At 33.6% G+C, this 17,620-nt stretch overlaps 1 protein-coding gene across 1 annotated transcript in view; it reads right to left on the bottom strand.

Moving 5' to 3' along the window:
* LOC126890483 (PDZ domain-containing protein GIPC1-like) overlaps window positions 1-17,620 on the bottom strand; it is a 194,233-nt gene that overhangs the window by 71,762 nt on the left and 104,851 nt on the right. Inside the window, exon 3 of the mRNA XM_050659465.1 lies at window positions 6,018-6,151. Coding sequence (XP_050515422.1) covers window positions 6,018-6,151 — 134 coding nt within the window. The remainder of the gene's footprint in view (window positions 1-6,017; window positions 6,152-17,620) is intronic.

Below are 17,620 nucleotides of genomic sequence, written 5' to 3'. Positions count from 1 at the left end.
GAAAACCCTTAGAAAAATCGATGGTAAGACACTATGGGATAGAGCTAGAAGTACAGATATCCGACGGAAATGCAAGGTGGACAACATTAATAACGGGGCAAAAAACAAAAGAGTAGAATGGAACGACCACATAAGTCGAATGACATCAAATAGCGTAGTATGAATGGCGAGAGAAGGTTCTTCAATAGGAAGACCAAGAAAACGATGGAATGACAACTTACTGGAGGCACATTGAAAAGTAGAGAGTCATGTCTACACAAAAAGAAGAAGAAGGTACTAATTATTGAAAGAGACAAGATCAGCATACTAATTGGTTTAAACATTCTTATACTTAAATCGGTCCAAAATATGTCGATTTTTATTTTTGCATATGAAATGAATTTTATATGACCTGGCTCGTGATTCACAATTGAGTGAACCAGACTTACGTTTGAATCGCGTTGTGGACGTGTAAAACTCGCGTGGGTGGATGTGCGATCATGCTAATACTTTTAAATCTATAGAGAGGACATTAATATATTTTTTACAGCACAATTTTTATTTATAGGTATTTGATGATGTTAAATAAATAATTGCCTGTTGATATCTTTCTTCAAGTTAATTTCTCTTATCATATTATTTGTATACTTTATGACGATTTCTATAAAAAAAACTTTATTTCTGCATTGTATTGATGACAAATCTGGGAAAACTTGTTTGTAGTAATACGTTTTATAATTATATGAGGTAATAAAAATATTTTACACATACGTTTAAGTTCCTTTACTTATTATGTTATCTTATTTACCTACCTTACTTGTAATATGAGGTAAATACCTATATGCAACACGACCGAGCCTTCTTTTATTCGTGTAGAGCAGACGAACAACGCAAAAATGGAAAATATTATAAACAACACAAATAAAAGTAAAGAGCATAATAAAATCCAAAGAAGAGAAGCTAAACGATTATGCAGACAAAAGAATAGAAAATTTTTGGAAAAACAACTAGAAATAATAGAAGAAAACTACACCCAAAAAAAAGTTAGAAATTTTTATCAAGGAGTAAAAAAGACACGAGTGACACAAAATAAATGCACAATGTTTTGTAGAAATAAAGATGGTATGTTATTGGGAGACAAGACAGAAAAATTAAACAGATGGGCAGAGTATTTCGAAGAATTATTAAACGATACTTACTTACTTTCCGTGTCCGGAACACCAACAACTTTAAATTCTGTATTTCCAATGGTTGGCCACATAGATGGCCCTATCATTTGCTATAATTAAGTCTTGTTCTGTGCAGGTCTCTTTCATCTCTGTGCATGATAGTAGATGCCGGCTGGTCTGAACCGCGCCACAGTCGCAGGTATCGTCCTCCTGGTATCCCCATTTTTTCAGGTTACTAGCACAACGTGAAACGCCGGTTCTAGGCTGTTTAGCGCTTTCCAAGTCGGATACGGTAAATTGTGTCCAGCAGCCATTTCCTCCGAGGGAGGAAAATGTGTCGCGGTACTGACGCTTGCCATAGGTGTATTCGGCGCGTCTCTGGTGCTTCGGGGATGGATATTGATGTTTTCAGGAAGCTTTTCCGAGATCTTAGTCTGCTTGGCTGAGTTTGGTGGTCATATAAGGGGTGTCTTCGGTCCGTCTCCTGCTTTTTCCGTTCTACCTCTGACGTGACCTTCCTCCTGATAGGTGGTGGAGCACTTCCAGCAATGGGGTATACCTCTTCGATAGGTGTCGGGTTCAGGTAACCCGATATTATACGGACCGTTTCATTTAGAGCCACGTCGATGTTCTTTGCGTGAGCAGAGTTTGCCCATACTGGTGCTCCAAACTCCGCGGCCGAAAAACATAATGCCAAGGCAGAAGTGCGGAGAGTGTGTGGTTGTGCTCCCCATTTTGTATTAGTTAGCTTGCGGATGATATTATTTCTGGCACTTACTTTCTTCTTGACATCTTGACAGTGGTATCGGTAAGAGAGAGTTCTATCCAGACGGACGCCAAGGTATTTTGGCGTCTTGTTGTGTTCCAGCATCTGACCACGCCATTCCACCTCCAGCGACCTTCGGGCATGCTTGTTTCTCAGGTGGAAAGCACATACCTGGGTTTTTGTGGGATTGGGTTTCAGATGGTTTTTATCATAGTATAGAGCTAAGTCTCCCAGGGCATCTGTCAGTTTCACTTCGACTTCATTGAAGGTTCTTCCCTGTGCTGCCACCGCTGTATCATCAGCGTAAATAAATTGCCTTGTTTGTTGGTGTATGGGTTGGTCGTTGGTGTATATGTTGTATTGAATCGGCGCGAGGACATTTTCCTGTGGTAGCCCATTTTTTTGGTCCCTCCACCGACTGTTCTTGGACTGGAGCGTTACGTAGAAGCGTCTATTCTGGAGGAGACATTTCACTAACCTTGTTAGTCGGAAATCCTTTGTAGTTTCGTAGAGTTTTGCGAGTAGCCGTTGATGGTTAACTGTATCATAGGCGGCAGTTAGGTCTATGAACACTACTCCTGTTATTTCCTTCCGTTCAAAACCATCTTCAATATGTTGGGTGAGATTAAGAATTTGACTGCAGCAGCACTTTCCGGGCCTGAATCCTGCTTGTTCTGGAATAATTTTAGTCTCCACATATTCTGCGATCCGGTTCAGTATCATTATTTCAAAGGCCTTGAAAAGGTGGCACAAGAGAGATACAGGTCTAAAACTCTTTGTATCCGCCGGATCCTTCCCTGGTTTTAAGAGGGCTACCACTCTAGCCTTTTCTCCAGATTTTGGGGATTTCTAATGTACGGATGCAGCAATTCATCATTTTTACGAGCCACTCTACGGTTTTTAGTCCAAAGTTCTTTATTTGCTCTGTTCGTATGTCGTCCAGGCCAGCCGCTTTATTATCTTTCATTTGATGGATCGCGCCTCTCATCTCCTCTAGACAGAAAGAGGTACCTAGAACATCTCTTTCTTCGTCGATATTCCGTTGAGCTCTCACCTTGTTCTTTCTTGATGTCGTCTTACCGTTCATTAGAAGATGATGGGCTATCTGATCGGGTGTGACTTCTGTCATGTTGACTGCCGGAGCAGCGGGATCGTTGCCAAGATTCCGAATCAGCTTCCAGGCACGTCTGCTGTTTTGTTTCATGTCCAGACTCGTGACCAGCTTGCACCACCTTTCCGTTCTGTTGGCGGATATCGCATGTAACATTTCCTCCCCAGCCTGTATTGTCGCTTCCGAGAAAGGGTCTTCTTCATATAGCTGTTCGTATCTTTTAAGTAGGGGTTTAGATTCTTCATTGAGCCCCGCTATGTACTCAGTTCGACAACCTCTAGGGCTAACTTTCCGTGATACTTGCTTTACGATTTCTACAAATTTATCGTATGAATTGTATTGTACAGTTATTGACGTTACTGTACAGGAGTTTATCTCCACTGTGAGGATCTCGATGTCATTTTGATCTGTTAGAGATGTGGATGCTACGTCGATATCTGGTCTGACGAAGACTGCGCTACCATATTGGTCGTGTGGTCTCTCCAGTATGAGCTTCATACCCCGAATCCTTGGTCTGCGGCTTGCAGTACCTCTATGGGTTTCTTGAACCAGTAGAACATCGACACCATGTTCTCTGCACATATTAGACAATAGGTCTTCTTTATCTGCTGATAGTCCTTCAATATTAATTGAGGTCGTCATCAAAAATAGCCTTGATAAAGACCGTTTTGATTTTGATTGCATCTGTGTTGTTGGTGCACCGGTGTTGAAAGGATTAGCCGACATTACTCGTTTCCAGGGGACGCCCGATTGTATTTACAAGTGATCACAATCTACGTGGTGGCTCCTTTCATGTCCCCCTATTAAACGATAAAGGCCAAACAGACACACAAAAACAACAACAAAGACAAGAAATAGAACAACAAGAAGTACAAGAAAAAGAACCAAAACAAACACAAAACCCGGCAGAAATAGAGATAATATCAGTAATAAAAGATCGAAAAAATAATAAAAATACCGGAGAAAGCGGAGTCCCAGCAGAGATATTAAGGTAAGAGGAAATATGCTGCAGCCAAAGGTAGCTCGACTAATAGAGAAAATATGGGAAAACGAAAAAATGCCATAGCAATGAAACATAGCAATCATCTGCCCAATTCGCAAGAAAGGTGATAAAACTATCTGTAAAAATTACAGAGAAATCGCACTGTTAGAAGGTTTTGGGAAAAACCATAAAAACCAGAATGAAAACCTATGAAGCGGAAAAAATAGGAGAATACCAGGCTGGTTTCAGATAGGGAAGAGCAACAACCGATCAAATGGTTATGTTAAAATTATTACAAAACAATAGTTATGAACAAAATCTAGGCTTGCATATGCTCTATATTGACTTTAAACAGGCTTACGACTCCATCTCACGAAACGGACTATATGAGGCAATGAGATCACTAACAATACCAGAGAAACTGACACGATTAGTTAAAATGACGCCAACTCATACAGTCAATAAAGTCATGATTGGAGGAAGTTTTTCAAATCAGTTTAAAGTCAATAGAGGATTAAAACAAGGAGACCCTCTGTCAACAGAGTTATTCAACCTAGTACTAGAAAAGATAATTAGAGGAGCCAATATCCAGAAAAGCGGCACGATTCTTAATAAAAGACAACAATGCATAGGTTTTGCAAATGACTTGGTGTTTTTGACACGTTCAAGAATAGAACTTCGAAAAATGTTTAAACAATTTGAAGAAAAAGCTAGAAAATATGGCCTGACTATAAACCAAGGAAAAAGCAAGTATATGGAAATCAGAGGGGAAAATGCAGAAGAAAATAAATGGATCACTCTAAGGACGAATAATAGAGAGTATAAATTTGAGAAGGTAACTGAATTTGAGTACCTTGGAGTAACAATTACAAATAGAGGAGGCGAAGAGAGGGAAATTGATAAACGGTTATTGAAAGCTAGCAAAGCAGTAGGATCATTAAACCCACTGTTAAAGTCTAGCAATAAAACACTGAACATTTTGTTTTCGATACTTCCACAAAATTTATTATAAAACTATGTGACTACAGCTGTTTCGGCAGATGCCTTTCTCAAGTGATTTATTTTATAAAAATGTATACCATTTTTATTCAGTTGCAATGCGAAGGCAAAACTGTCTTATTTTTCACTTAGAACAGGGAGCGCAAACCAGCACTCTGAATCGACGATTTTCGACTCTTTTTGGAGTCATCATCGGAGAGGCGTAGGCTTGCTGCTCTCTGCTCGAAGTGACAAAACCACGAAAGGTTATCCCCGCATTGCAACTGACGTTAATGGAGTAGGTGACTAGCGTCATCTGGCCACTGAAAGGCAAAGTTTTCAACCTAATATAAACATTAATAATATTGAAAAATATTAAAAATATTTCTAAAAGATTTTTAATTGAAAACTTAATTTATTTATGTTACTGTGTGGGCATTTTGAAGTCTTTAACTGATAAAGGCCAAAAACGTGTCCAGGGCGGCCAAGATTCGAACTTATGAGACAATAGTGAGACCAACGGTGTTGTATGCATGTGAAACTTGGACCATGAATCAGAAACAAGGAAATAGAGATTTGAGAGAGGAAAATCTTGAGAAAAGTTTTTGGTGGTATCAAGGAAGCTAATGAGGAATGGCGCAGAAGAACAAACCAGGAGCTAATGGAAATGTATAAGAGATCCTGAAAAACACAGAAAATCAGAGCACAGAAACTTAGATGATTGGGACAGGTTTCACGAATGCCACCAGAAAGAAACGCCCTAAGAGTTTTGTTAGCAGGAGAACGAGGGAAGAAAAGAAGAGGGAGACCACGAAGGAAGTGGTTGGATGCCGTCCGGACTGACATAGAAGAAATGGGTAAAGGAGACTGGAGAGAATAAGTGAAGGACCGGTAAAAGTGGAAGAAATTAGTCAAGACTATCGAAGCCAACGGCCTATAAAGCCTGTAGTGCTGTTATATATAATAAAAATATTGTACTTAATATGTTTAAGTTACATTTACTTATTATGTTATCTTATTTACATACCTTACCTGTATATGAGGTATATGCGACACGACCGAGCCTTCTTTTATTCGTTTTATGAATGCATATCCGGCTCCGTTATCCGTAATTGTAAGTCCTAAAGCGTCTTCTGATTTTGTTAATTCAACTTCTTTGGGTCTACCTTTAAACAATACATAAAAACATCTTTAGCATTTACTTAACAATTTAACAATACATTTATTTAACGAATATTTAAAAAAATATTCGGGACGTAATTACCACACAATTCGCTGAATATCTGGGAATAAATTAATATTACCTAACGAAACCTTCTACAGTTTATCCCAAACCTGTTTTCAGTGCGTAATTAATTTTGACGTCATGTAGAATTTTAAGAATAGGGCTTTTCAACGCTTCTCATTTGTTTCGAGCTTCTGTCATAGGTCGTATAATCCGTATATATTAATATTATACACAGATTATACAACATATGACAGAAGCTCGCAAATGATAATCGTTGAAAAGCCCCAAAAATGCCCCGAATCACTGCATGACATTTTAGGTAAATCTGATAGTTATTAGAATATTTATATTTATGTTTATTTAAATATTAATAATAGTTATGTAAATATTTGCCAGAATATTAATATTTAAAATATTTTAAGGAAAAATTAAATAAATATAGAATACAATTTCACTATACAATATCCGACTATACCAATGACATAGAATATTTATATAGTATTTTTACTACAAAAACGTTATTACGTAGGTCAAAATTTTTGACGTAAGAGAACTGTCAAAACATTAGAATGTGACTTTTCATTATTGCTATGTTTATTATAAACACGGCAATAATGAAAAGTCACATTCTAATGTTTTGACAGTTCTCTTACGTCAAAAATTTTGACCTACGTAATAACGTTTTTGTAGTAAAAATACTTTATTTACGTCCGTGACAAATTTCTAACCTACAATTACAATTGTCATTTTATACACTGAACATTGTGAAAGTACTCTCACGATAGATTAGTGTTGTTTCAAATTATCTTTATTCGCATTATGGATTAGTTATCTATTTAGAGTATTGTAATTGTCAAACAATTATACATATATGGGTATATTGGCCGGTTTCACCAACGACAAATAGATCAATCAAGTTAGTAAAAAATAAGCCGTTTTTCGACATAATTGAAAAGACGAGGTTTGACAGTTGAAATGTGTAGTATGAGATATTACAAAAAGGCTACCATCTTGGGATTCATCAATTTTTTAGTGGAACAATTTTTAAATAAACAATCAAAACGTCAAACTTATTTTTGTGCTCATAACTTAAAAAATTGTTTATTTAGAGATTTGACGTCCACAGGTAACTTTTTTAGAACAAAAAGGTACATCGAATGAGATACGCTAAATGAAAATCGGTTAATAAACAAAAAAGTTATTGCAAAACTGACGACAAAATCACTGTTTTTGAATATTGTTAATTACTAAAATATGTTTTAATATACCTAAAATTGAGGGCATTATGGTGTTTGAATGGTGTGCAAAAAATGGTCCAGATCTGTTAAATAGTTTTCGCAAAATTGAATTTGTTTATAAAATTTTTTGAAAAACGAGCTAAGTTCTGAGGCTGGTCCAGTTAATATAGCTGAATGTATCTCAATAATCCGGGGCTCATTTCCTTCGTTAAGATGTATACTAATAGCCTATGAAAAAAAAAAGTAAAAAAAATTACATGTACGTACACAAAATTATTTGTTAATAAATAGCAGTTTTTAAGCTTATAAAATTACAATAATTTCGTAGAAATTAGATCAAATTAAATGGCAATAAAAAATACGGAAAGGTGGTTAAAATACACAACTTCTAAAAAAAATTTTAGGTCCTACGACCCTTGGGGTCTGAGATAGCCCCTTTTTTTTGAAAAAATCACTGTTACATTAATTAACAACACTAAGATCTAAAATTAACCAATCTTTTATAAGAAAAGTCAAAGTTTTTAACAAAGTTTTTAGCAAGAAAAAATGTTAAAAATTGTTTAAACAGTAGTGTTATAAACAAAGAGTATTTTGCGTTGCGACTAAAGTAAAAAAAATAATGGGCGTAGCCGAATGAGAATAAATTCGCGGACTACCATTCGCTAGCGTTAGACCGTTGCAGCCCATTTTTAACATTGACAGTATACCGGATTTGAAGCTTAATATTATATTTATATATTTTGGTAGAAACTTGAATTTTATGAATATTATTATGTTGCACATTTATTTAGCAAAATTATATTTTAAATAAATAAATTAAAAAAATAAGATTAAAAAGGCCACTTCAAAAAGGTTTATACATCCCATTAGCTGCTTTGTTTTGGATAATTTTGCAATGAAAATAAGATAAACGTTATTATTTTAATGTGGTACCATAGATAAAAAAATAGTAAACTTGGTACAGTAGAACCCGATTGGTAGGTATAGGCCATTTTTTCTTCTCTATTTTGAATCCGTGTGTAGTCCTTAATCGTCGACCCCGTTAGGTAAATTATTCCGATCCGTATTTTTTGCACAAACTTAAACTTAAACTAAAAAAAATCCTCATAACAAATCCAGAGGGTACCAAGAGCTACCGCGGCCGGAAAATTGTTTAAACAATTTTTTCATTAGTTTTCTGTTTACTTATAAAAGTTGGGTGACAAACTGTTTAGTTTATAATTTTAATCAACGCAGCATTAAAACATAGGTCCTGAAGAAGTTTTCTGGAAAATTTCAAGTCAAAATATGCAACAGAAAAAAAGTTACGCGACCTTATAGAGTAGTGGTACTCCCCCCCCCCCCAAAAACGCTCATTTCTCGAGATATCAACTACGGTGTGGTGAATGGCTAATTTTGGTCTTACTTTATGTTTTTGATGGTGCTGAAAACGAAAATGAGTTTTATTTTGAATTTTAGATGGGGAAACATTGTCAAAATCGCAATTTTACACTAAAAATAAAAAAAAAATTAAATCACTTTTTTCTTAAAATTAAAAGTTACACCACTTTTTTGCTATAAAACATTTTGTTCTCTGTACTCTAGATTTTAACATAAAATTAATTAAACAGCTAAATTTCAAATTTTGTCACTCAACTTTTGAGATTAAACTTTGCAATTCAAGAATCTGCACCTTTTACTTCAAACAATTTATAACTTTCTTTATAGCAAGACAGAAATATTGAAGCAGGTCCCATTGTCTTCAGAAAGGTGAGAAATATATACTATAAAAATTCCAGAAAAAAATATTACAATGGAACAGAGTTGTAGCAAGTTAAAGGCAAAAAAAACGTGATTTTTTTTTTTATTTTTAGGGTAAAGTTGCGATTTTGATAATGTTCCCCCACGTAAAATTCAAAACAACCCTAATTTTCGTTTTCAGCACCATCAAAAGTATAAAGTATGACCAAAATTAGTATCAGTATCTCGATAAATAAGCTTTTTTTGGGGTGTACCGCTCGTCTATAAAGTCACATAACATTTTTCCTATTGCATATTTTAAATTAAATTTTTTTTGGAAAACTTCTTCATGAATTGTATTTTATTTCTGTGTTAGTTAAAATTATAAACTGAAAAGTTTGTCACTTAACTTTTTTAAGTAAACATGAAACTAACGAAATCTGACGACAAAATGTTTAAAAATTAACAACTTCTCTTTTAATGTGTTTAATTTTAGGAGTTGCTGCCGGTCGCCAACCGCGCCCACTATTCAGTCAGTCGACTACGCCCGCTATTTTTTACTTTACTCGGAACGCAAAATACTCTTTGTTTATAACACTACTGTTTAAACAATTTTTAACATTTTTTATTGCTAAAAACTTTGTTAAAAACTTTGACTTTTCTTATAAAAGATTGGTTAATTTTAGATCTTAGTGTTGTTAATTAACGTAACAGTGATTATTTCAAAAAAAGATCTCAGACCCCAAGGGTCGTAAGACCTAAAATTTTTTTTTTAGAAGTTGTGTATTTTAACCAACTTTCCGTATTTTTTATTGCCATTTAATTTGATCTAATTTCTACGAAATTATTGTAATTGTTTATAAGCTTAAAAACTGCTATTTATTAACAAATAATTTTGTGTATGTATATGTAATTTTTTTTACTTTTTTTTCATAGGCTATTAGTATACATCTTAACGAAGGAAATGAGCCCCGGATTATTGAGATACATTCAGCCATATTAAAAAAATTTTAAAATAAGTTTTTCAAAAAATTTTATAAACAAATTCAATTTTGCGAAAACTATTTAACAGATCTGGACCATTTTTTGCACACCATTCAAACACCATAATGCCCTCAATTTTAGGTATATTAAAACATATTTTAGTAAAAAATAAAATTGTTATTAACAATATTCAAAAACAGTGATTTTGTCATCCGTTTTGCAATAACTTTTTTATTTATTAACCGATTTTCATTTAGCGTATCTCATTCGATGTATCTTTTTTTCTGAAAAAGTTACCTGTGGACATCAAATTTCTAAATAAACAAGTTTTTAAGTTATGAGCAAAAAACTAAGTTTGACGTTTTGATTGTTTATTTAAAAAATGTTCCACTAAAAAATTGATGAATCTCAAGATGGTAGTATTTTTGTAATATCTCATACTACAGATTTCAACTGTCAAACCTCGTCTTTTGCGGTATGTCTAGTAAAAGCCTAACTTGATTGGCCTAAAATAGTAGTTGTTCATTCTATGAATAGTTATTCGTCCAATAAACTGACATTTCTGCATTCTACTAACGTCACATACGACTTATTTTAGCTATTTATCAAATAAATACTAACTTTTCGAATAAATTGGCAAGATAATCTCGCTATAAATATTAAAAAAAAAGTAAACTCGCCAGTTTTACTTTAAATTATCAAAATTATATTGAAACAAAATATAAATATAAACGTCTAATAAATTTTATTCGACTAATAACTATTCATTTATTTATTTGCTGTTGGTGAAACCGGACCTAAGCCGCTTCAATATGGAAATACCCTTAAACGAATACATAATTTGCGAAGTTCTATGTATAATAATCACGGACGTACTGAGTTTGGGTTAAACTGTATCTATCTATTGCCCTTCATTTGTTCAAAGTTGAACGTAGGCCTCCCCCTTAAGGGTCGTTTAAACACAGCGATAAATCAAACAACTTATCGATATCAATCGAGTTGTTGCAATTTATCATTGTGTGTAAACGGTGCATCGCAGCGACTTATTGAAGTTGGAGTTGGATTGAAGTTAAAATAAATATAGAATACAATTTCACTATACAATGTCCGAATATACCAATGACATAGAATATTTATATTTACGTCGCTGCCAAATTTCTAACCTACAATTACAATTGTCATTTTATACATTTAACATTGTGAAAGTACTCTCACGATAGATTACTTTTGTTTCAAATTATCTTTATTCGCATCATGGATTAGTTATCTATTTAGAGTATTGTAGGTAATTGTCAAACAATTATACATATATGCGTATATTGGCCGGTTTTACCAACGACAAATAGTAGTTGTTCATTCTATGAATAGTTATTCGACCAATAAACTGACATTTCTGCATTCTACTAACGTCACATATGACTTATTTTAGTTATTTATCAAATAAATACTAACTTTTCGAATAAATTGACAAGATAATCTCGCTATAAATATTTTAAAAAAAGTAAATTCGCCAGTTTTACTTTAAATTATCAAAATTATATTGAAACAAAATATAAATATAAACGTCTAATAAATTTTATTCGACGAATTACTATTATTTATTTATTTGTTGTTGGTGAAACCGGACCTAAGTCGCTTCAATATGGAAATACCCTTAAACGAATACATAATTTTCGAAGTTCTATGTATAATAATCACGGACGTACTGAGTTTGGGTTAAACTGTATCTATCTATTGCCCTTCATTTGTTCAAAGTTGAACGTAGGCCTCCCCCTTAAGGGTCGTTTAAACACAGCGATAAATCAAACAACTTATCAATATCAATCGAGTTGTTGCAATTTATCATTGTGTGTAAACGGTGCATCGCAACGACTTATTGAAGTTGGAGTTGGATTGAAGTTAAAATAAATATAGAATAAAATTTCACTATACAATGTCCGAATATACCAATGACATAGAATATTTATATTTACGTCGCTGCCAAATTTCTAACCTACAATTACAATTGTCATTTTATACATTTAACATTGTGAAAGTACTTTCACGATAGATAACTTTTGGTTCAAATTATCTTTATTCGCATCATGGATTAGTTATCTATTTAGTTAGAGTATTGTAATTGTCAAACAATTGTACATATATGCGTATATTGGCCGGTTTCACCAACGACAAATAGTAGTTGTTCATTCTGTGAATAGTTATTCGACCAATAAACTGACATTTCTGCATTCTACTAACGTCACATATGACTTATTTTAGTTATTTATCAAATAAATACTAACTTTTCGAATAAATTGGCAAGATAATCTCGCTATAAATATTATTAAAAAAGTAAATTCGCCAGTTTTACTTTAAATTATCAAAATTATATTGAAACAAAATATAAATATAAACGTCTAATAAATTTTATTCGACGAATAACTATTCATTGATTTATTTGTTGTTGGTGAAACCGGACCTTCAATATGGAAAGTCGCTTCAATATGGAAATACTCTTAAACGAATACATAATTTTCGAAGTTCTATGTATAATAATCACGGACGTACTGAGTTTGGGTTAAACTGTATCTATCTATTGCCCTTCATTTGTTCAAAGTTGAACGTAGGCCGCCCCCTTAAGGATCGTCTAAACACAGCGATAAATCAAACAACTTATCAATATCAATCGAGTTGTTGCAATTTATCATTGTGTGTAAACGGTGCATCGCAACGACTTATTGAAGTTGGAGTTGGATTGAAGTTAAAATAAATATAGAATAAAATTTCACTATACAATGTCCGAATATACCAATGACATAGAATATTTATATTTACGTCGCTGCCAAATTTCTAACCTACAATTACAATTGTCATTTTATACATTTAACATTGTGAAAGTACTCTCACGATAGATTACTTTTGTTTCAAATTATCTTTATTCGCATCATGGATTAGTTATCTATTTAGAGTATTGTAATTGTCAAACAATTATACATGCGTATATTGGCCGGTTTCACCAACGACAAATAGTAGTTGTTCATTCTATGAATAGTTATTCGACCAATAAACTGACATTTCTGCATTCTACTAACGTCACATATGACTTATTTTAGTTATTTATCAAATAAATACTAACTTTTCGAATAAATTGGCAAGATAATCTCGCTATAAATATTATTAAAAAAGTAAATTCGCCAGTTTTACTTTAAATTATCAAAATTATATTGAAACAAAATATAAATATAAACGTCTAATAAATTTTATTCGACGAATAACTATTCATTGATCTATTTGTTGTTGGTGAAACCGGACCTAAGTCGTTTCAATATGGAAATACCCTTAAACGAATACATAATTTTCGAAGTTCTATGTATAATAATCACGGACGTACTGAGTTTGGGTTAAACTGTATCTATCTATTGCCCTTCATTGTTCAAAGTTGAACGTAGGCCTCCCCCTTAAGGGTCTTTTAAACACAGCGATAAATCAAACAACTTATCGATATCAATCGAGTTGTTGCAATTTATCATTGTGTGTAAACGGTGCATCGCAGCGTCTTATCGAAGTTGGAGTTGAATTGAAGTTATAATAATCACGAGACGTACTGAGTTTGGGTTAAACTGTATCTATCTATTGCCCTTCATTTGTTCAAAGTTGAACGTAGGCCTCCCCCTTAAGGGTCGTTTAGACACAGCGATAAATCAAACAACTTATCGATATCAATCGAGTTGTTGCAATTTATCATTGTGTGTAAACGGTGCATCGCAGCGACTTATCGAAGTTGGAGTTGGATTGAAGTTGGTATCGGGTTGCATCAACTTATTGTAATGATCGAGTTGTTTTAATTTATCGTCGTGTCTAAACGGTACAGCGATTTATCATTGGAGTTGGGTTGCATCAATCAACTATAATATAACACTTTTATCAACTATAAGAATTATATGTACAGGGAGATTGACTAGTGTGGTTAAGCTCCGTAGATCCGTTATAATAATAGATAGCAATAAAAGTTAATAACAAAAATTGTAGCTAACTTTGAGATTCACATTTCAAAATTAATTAGAATGTTACAGGGTGTTCGATAACATAGTGGCAGACCAAACTTGTTTTTTTTTAATGGAACACCCTGTGTTTTATTTTATATTCAAAATTTTCTTAACTTCACCATTACAAAAGTATAAAGGATTGTTATGTTATACACAGGGTATTTTACAAAGTTATAACCAATTTTATATGACAAATTGTAACAAGTTAACTTATTGTATAAATAAAAATAAGCACAAAAGCAATGGATTATTGATGCCATATTTTTTATTTATTATCAAAATTTTCATAAGTTATTCTTCTTCTTCTTTTTGTATAGACGTGACTGTCTGTTTTTTCAATGTGCCTCTAGTAAGTTGTCGTTCCATCGTTTTCGTGGTCTTACCACTGATAGTCTTCCTATTGGGAAACCGTCTCTCGCTGTTCTGACTACTCTGTTGTCATTCGGCTTATGTGGTCATTCCATTATATTCTTCTGTTTCTTACCCTGTCTTCTGTCGTATATCTGCACTTCTAGCTCTGTCCCATAGAGTCTTACTATCGATTTTTCGAAGGGTTTTCGACGAAGGGGTTTCGACATAGATTAGACTTGGGTTTAGACATAGGGAAGGTTGTGTACAAACTAAACTACGGTAATAGTACTTTTCAATAGTGGTATAAAATACAGGGTATCCCATTTAAATTTTACTGAGAAAATAATGTACTTCAGTTTTAACTCACCCTGTATTAGATATAAAGTAAATTAGCAATATCAATCATTTTTAAAAATTTTGAAAATAAATAAAATGTATGGCATCAATAAACCATTGCCGTTGTGCTTATTTTTATTTATACATTGAGTTGAACTTGTTACGATTTTCATATAAAATTGGTTATAACTTTGTAAATGCCCTGTATAATATACTCAACCTTTATATTTTTGTTATGAAGAAGATAACAGGATCTATTTGTTAGTGTACACAATAAAGTGTGTAAAGTGTACACAATACTGCCCTCTTCAACTTGTTGAGGTCAATCACATCGCGATAAATCACAGCAACATATCGCAGCGTCTAAACAGCGTTTCAATCATCAACAAATCACAGCAACTTGTCATCACAATAAGTTGCTGTAACTTATCGCTGTGTCTAACCGACGCTTTATTTTTCTACTCTTCTTGGTTCAGTGTCCATCTGGTCCCTGCGTATATTTTTAGGTCATCCGACCATTTCATCTGTGGTCTGCCCTTTCCTGTTTTATGGACCCAAGATCTCCAGTGAGTTATCGTTTCACTTCATCTTCCGTCTCTTTGTCTGCTGTTGTGTCCTGTAATTTTTCGCAGCTATTTGCGATAGCTGCATGTATATTTACGTCTTTCACTTTAGTTTTATTTCTGATCCATGTATTTTTCTTTTTATCAGTTAGCTTCATACCCAGCATCACCCTTTCCATTGCCTTTTGAGTCTTAGCCATCTTTTCCATATTTTCCATTGTGAAGGTCCATGTCTGTGCTCCATATGCAAGTACTGGTAGGGCACATTGATCATATACTTTTGTGCGGAGGTATTGGGCATATTTCTGGTATTTCAGGATATAGCTCGTTTTTCCGAATATCACCCATGCGAGTCTTATTCTCCTTTTTATTTCTGCTGTTTGATTTTCTTTACTCAGTTTCATTATTTGCCCTAGGTATATGTACTCCTTGACTTTCTGTATTGTACTTGTTCCTATTTGTATGGTTTCGTTGTCCTCTTCTACGTTGGTCATATATTTCGTTTTTGTGTAGTTCATTTTCAGACCTATCTCGTTTGCTTCCTTGTCAAATTGTGTCATATTATTTCGTTAAGATCTTTCATATTGTCTGATATCACCGCTATGTCATCCGCATATCTCAGGTTATTTAACAGTTGTCCATTGATGTTGATTACTTTGTTGTGTCATTCAAGTTTTTTGACTATATCTTCTAGTGCTTGTGTAAATAATTTTGGGGATATTGTGTCCCCTTTCCTAATTCCTCTATTTAGTTTTATTGGTTTGGTGTTTTGGTGTGGATGTTTTATCGACGCCAAACGAGGACGAAACCTTACTAAATTAATATTTGGATAATATAGGGCTAATTATCGCTTTACTTTTTTTTTCATACCTTTGACGTAAGACGTATAATATATCTACGTTATACGTCATTGGTATATATAATTAGGTGGGATATACCGGGATATACCAATGACGTATGACGTAGATATATTATATGCCATACGTCAAGGATACGAACAAAAAAAGAAAAGTGATGAATAGCCCTATTATGTAGTTACAAAATGAATGTTGAAAAATAATAATACTAGTCCAAAAAAGGCAAACTTTATGGGACCAAAAAAGTAAACAATACAACTAGGTACCGACATGTGAATAAAAAGTCATCAACCCAAACTCTGGAGTTTGCTAATAAAAGCAACTTTAATAATAACGCTGTTTCAAAAAATTAAAACTTCGCAGTGTTATTCATGTGTTCACCACAAATCACAATGTGAAAACTGTGATATATCTAGTGCGTTTTTTCGTCTGAGGTCGCATCTAATGTAACCAATCTGTCTTACGACTTAAATTAGTACGAATTCGTACGAATAATGTTTCGTACGAACTCGCATCCAGTGTAAACGCCCAGGGTCTATTTTACTCCAAATCAGGCCTGAGGCACTATACAATTTTCGGGCCCCTAAATATAATTTAATAATGATACTAGATGTGCTGTAAAATTCTTTAAAATGTGTCACTTCTTCCACTAAATCATCAACATCGATATCGTTCTCACATTCGGTAATAGTTTTCAAGTCTACTGTTTCACTATTGTCTGTGTACATTGTGTTAAAAATATCGTTTACAGAATTATAAGCATCTTTTTCGTATAAATAGATGTATGTAAATTAAAGTATCACAAATAGGTAAAAAACTATTTGTTTAAAATTTTCCGGTCCTTTTAAAAAAATTGATAAAAACTGTTTATGCTTTATGGATATAACTCTTATTGTTATCATTTATCATTTCCTGTTCGTGAAATGAAAGAATTTTGAAAATGTATGTTGTTGCAATAAAAAAATATTTTTGGTTGTCTTTTCGGGCCCCATCAAAATGCGGGCCCGAGGCAGGTGCCTCACGGGCCTAGTGGCAAAATAGTCCCTGTAAACGCCGCCTTAATAAGATTATGTGTTTAAAATACATGATCTTATTGAATCCATTACATTAAAACGCAAATAACTTGAAAACTACTTACTCTATCGCATTGAGACCAAAGGATGATATTTACGTAAAACGTAACGAAGAATCAAAAAAACATGCTGAAATTATTATTACGACAGTGGCGTAGATTGTAAGAGGGAAACGGGGCGAAAAGGAAGTATATATCCCTACAGCACGCCTCTGGTAACAGCGGAAACTATCTTTTAACACTATTTAAAGTATCCTAACAT

Source organism: Diabrotica virgifera, chromosome 8, assembly GCF_917563875.1.
Source record: "Diabrotica virgifera virgifera chromosome 8, PGI_DIABVI_V3a".
Taxonomy (NCBI): domain Eukaryota; kingdom Metazoa; phylum Arthropoda; class Insecta; order Coleoptera; family Chrysomelidae; genus Diabrotica; species Diabrotica virgifera.
This window is presented reverse-complemented; position numbering and strand designations above follow the sequence as displayed.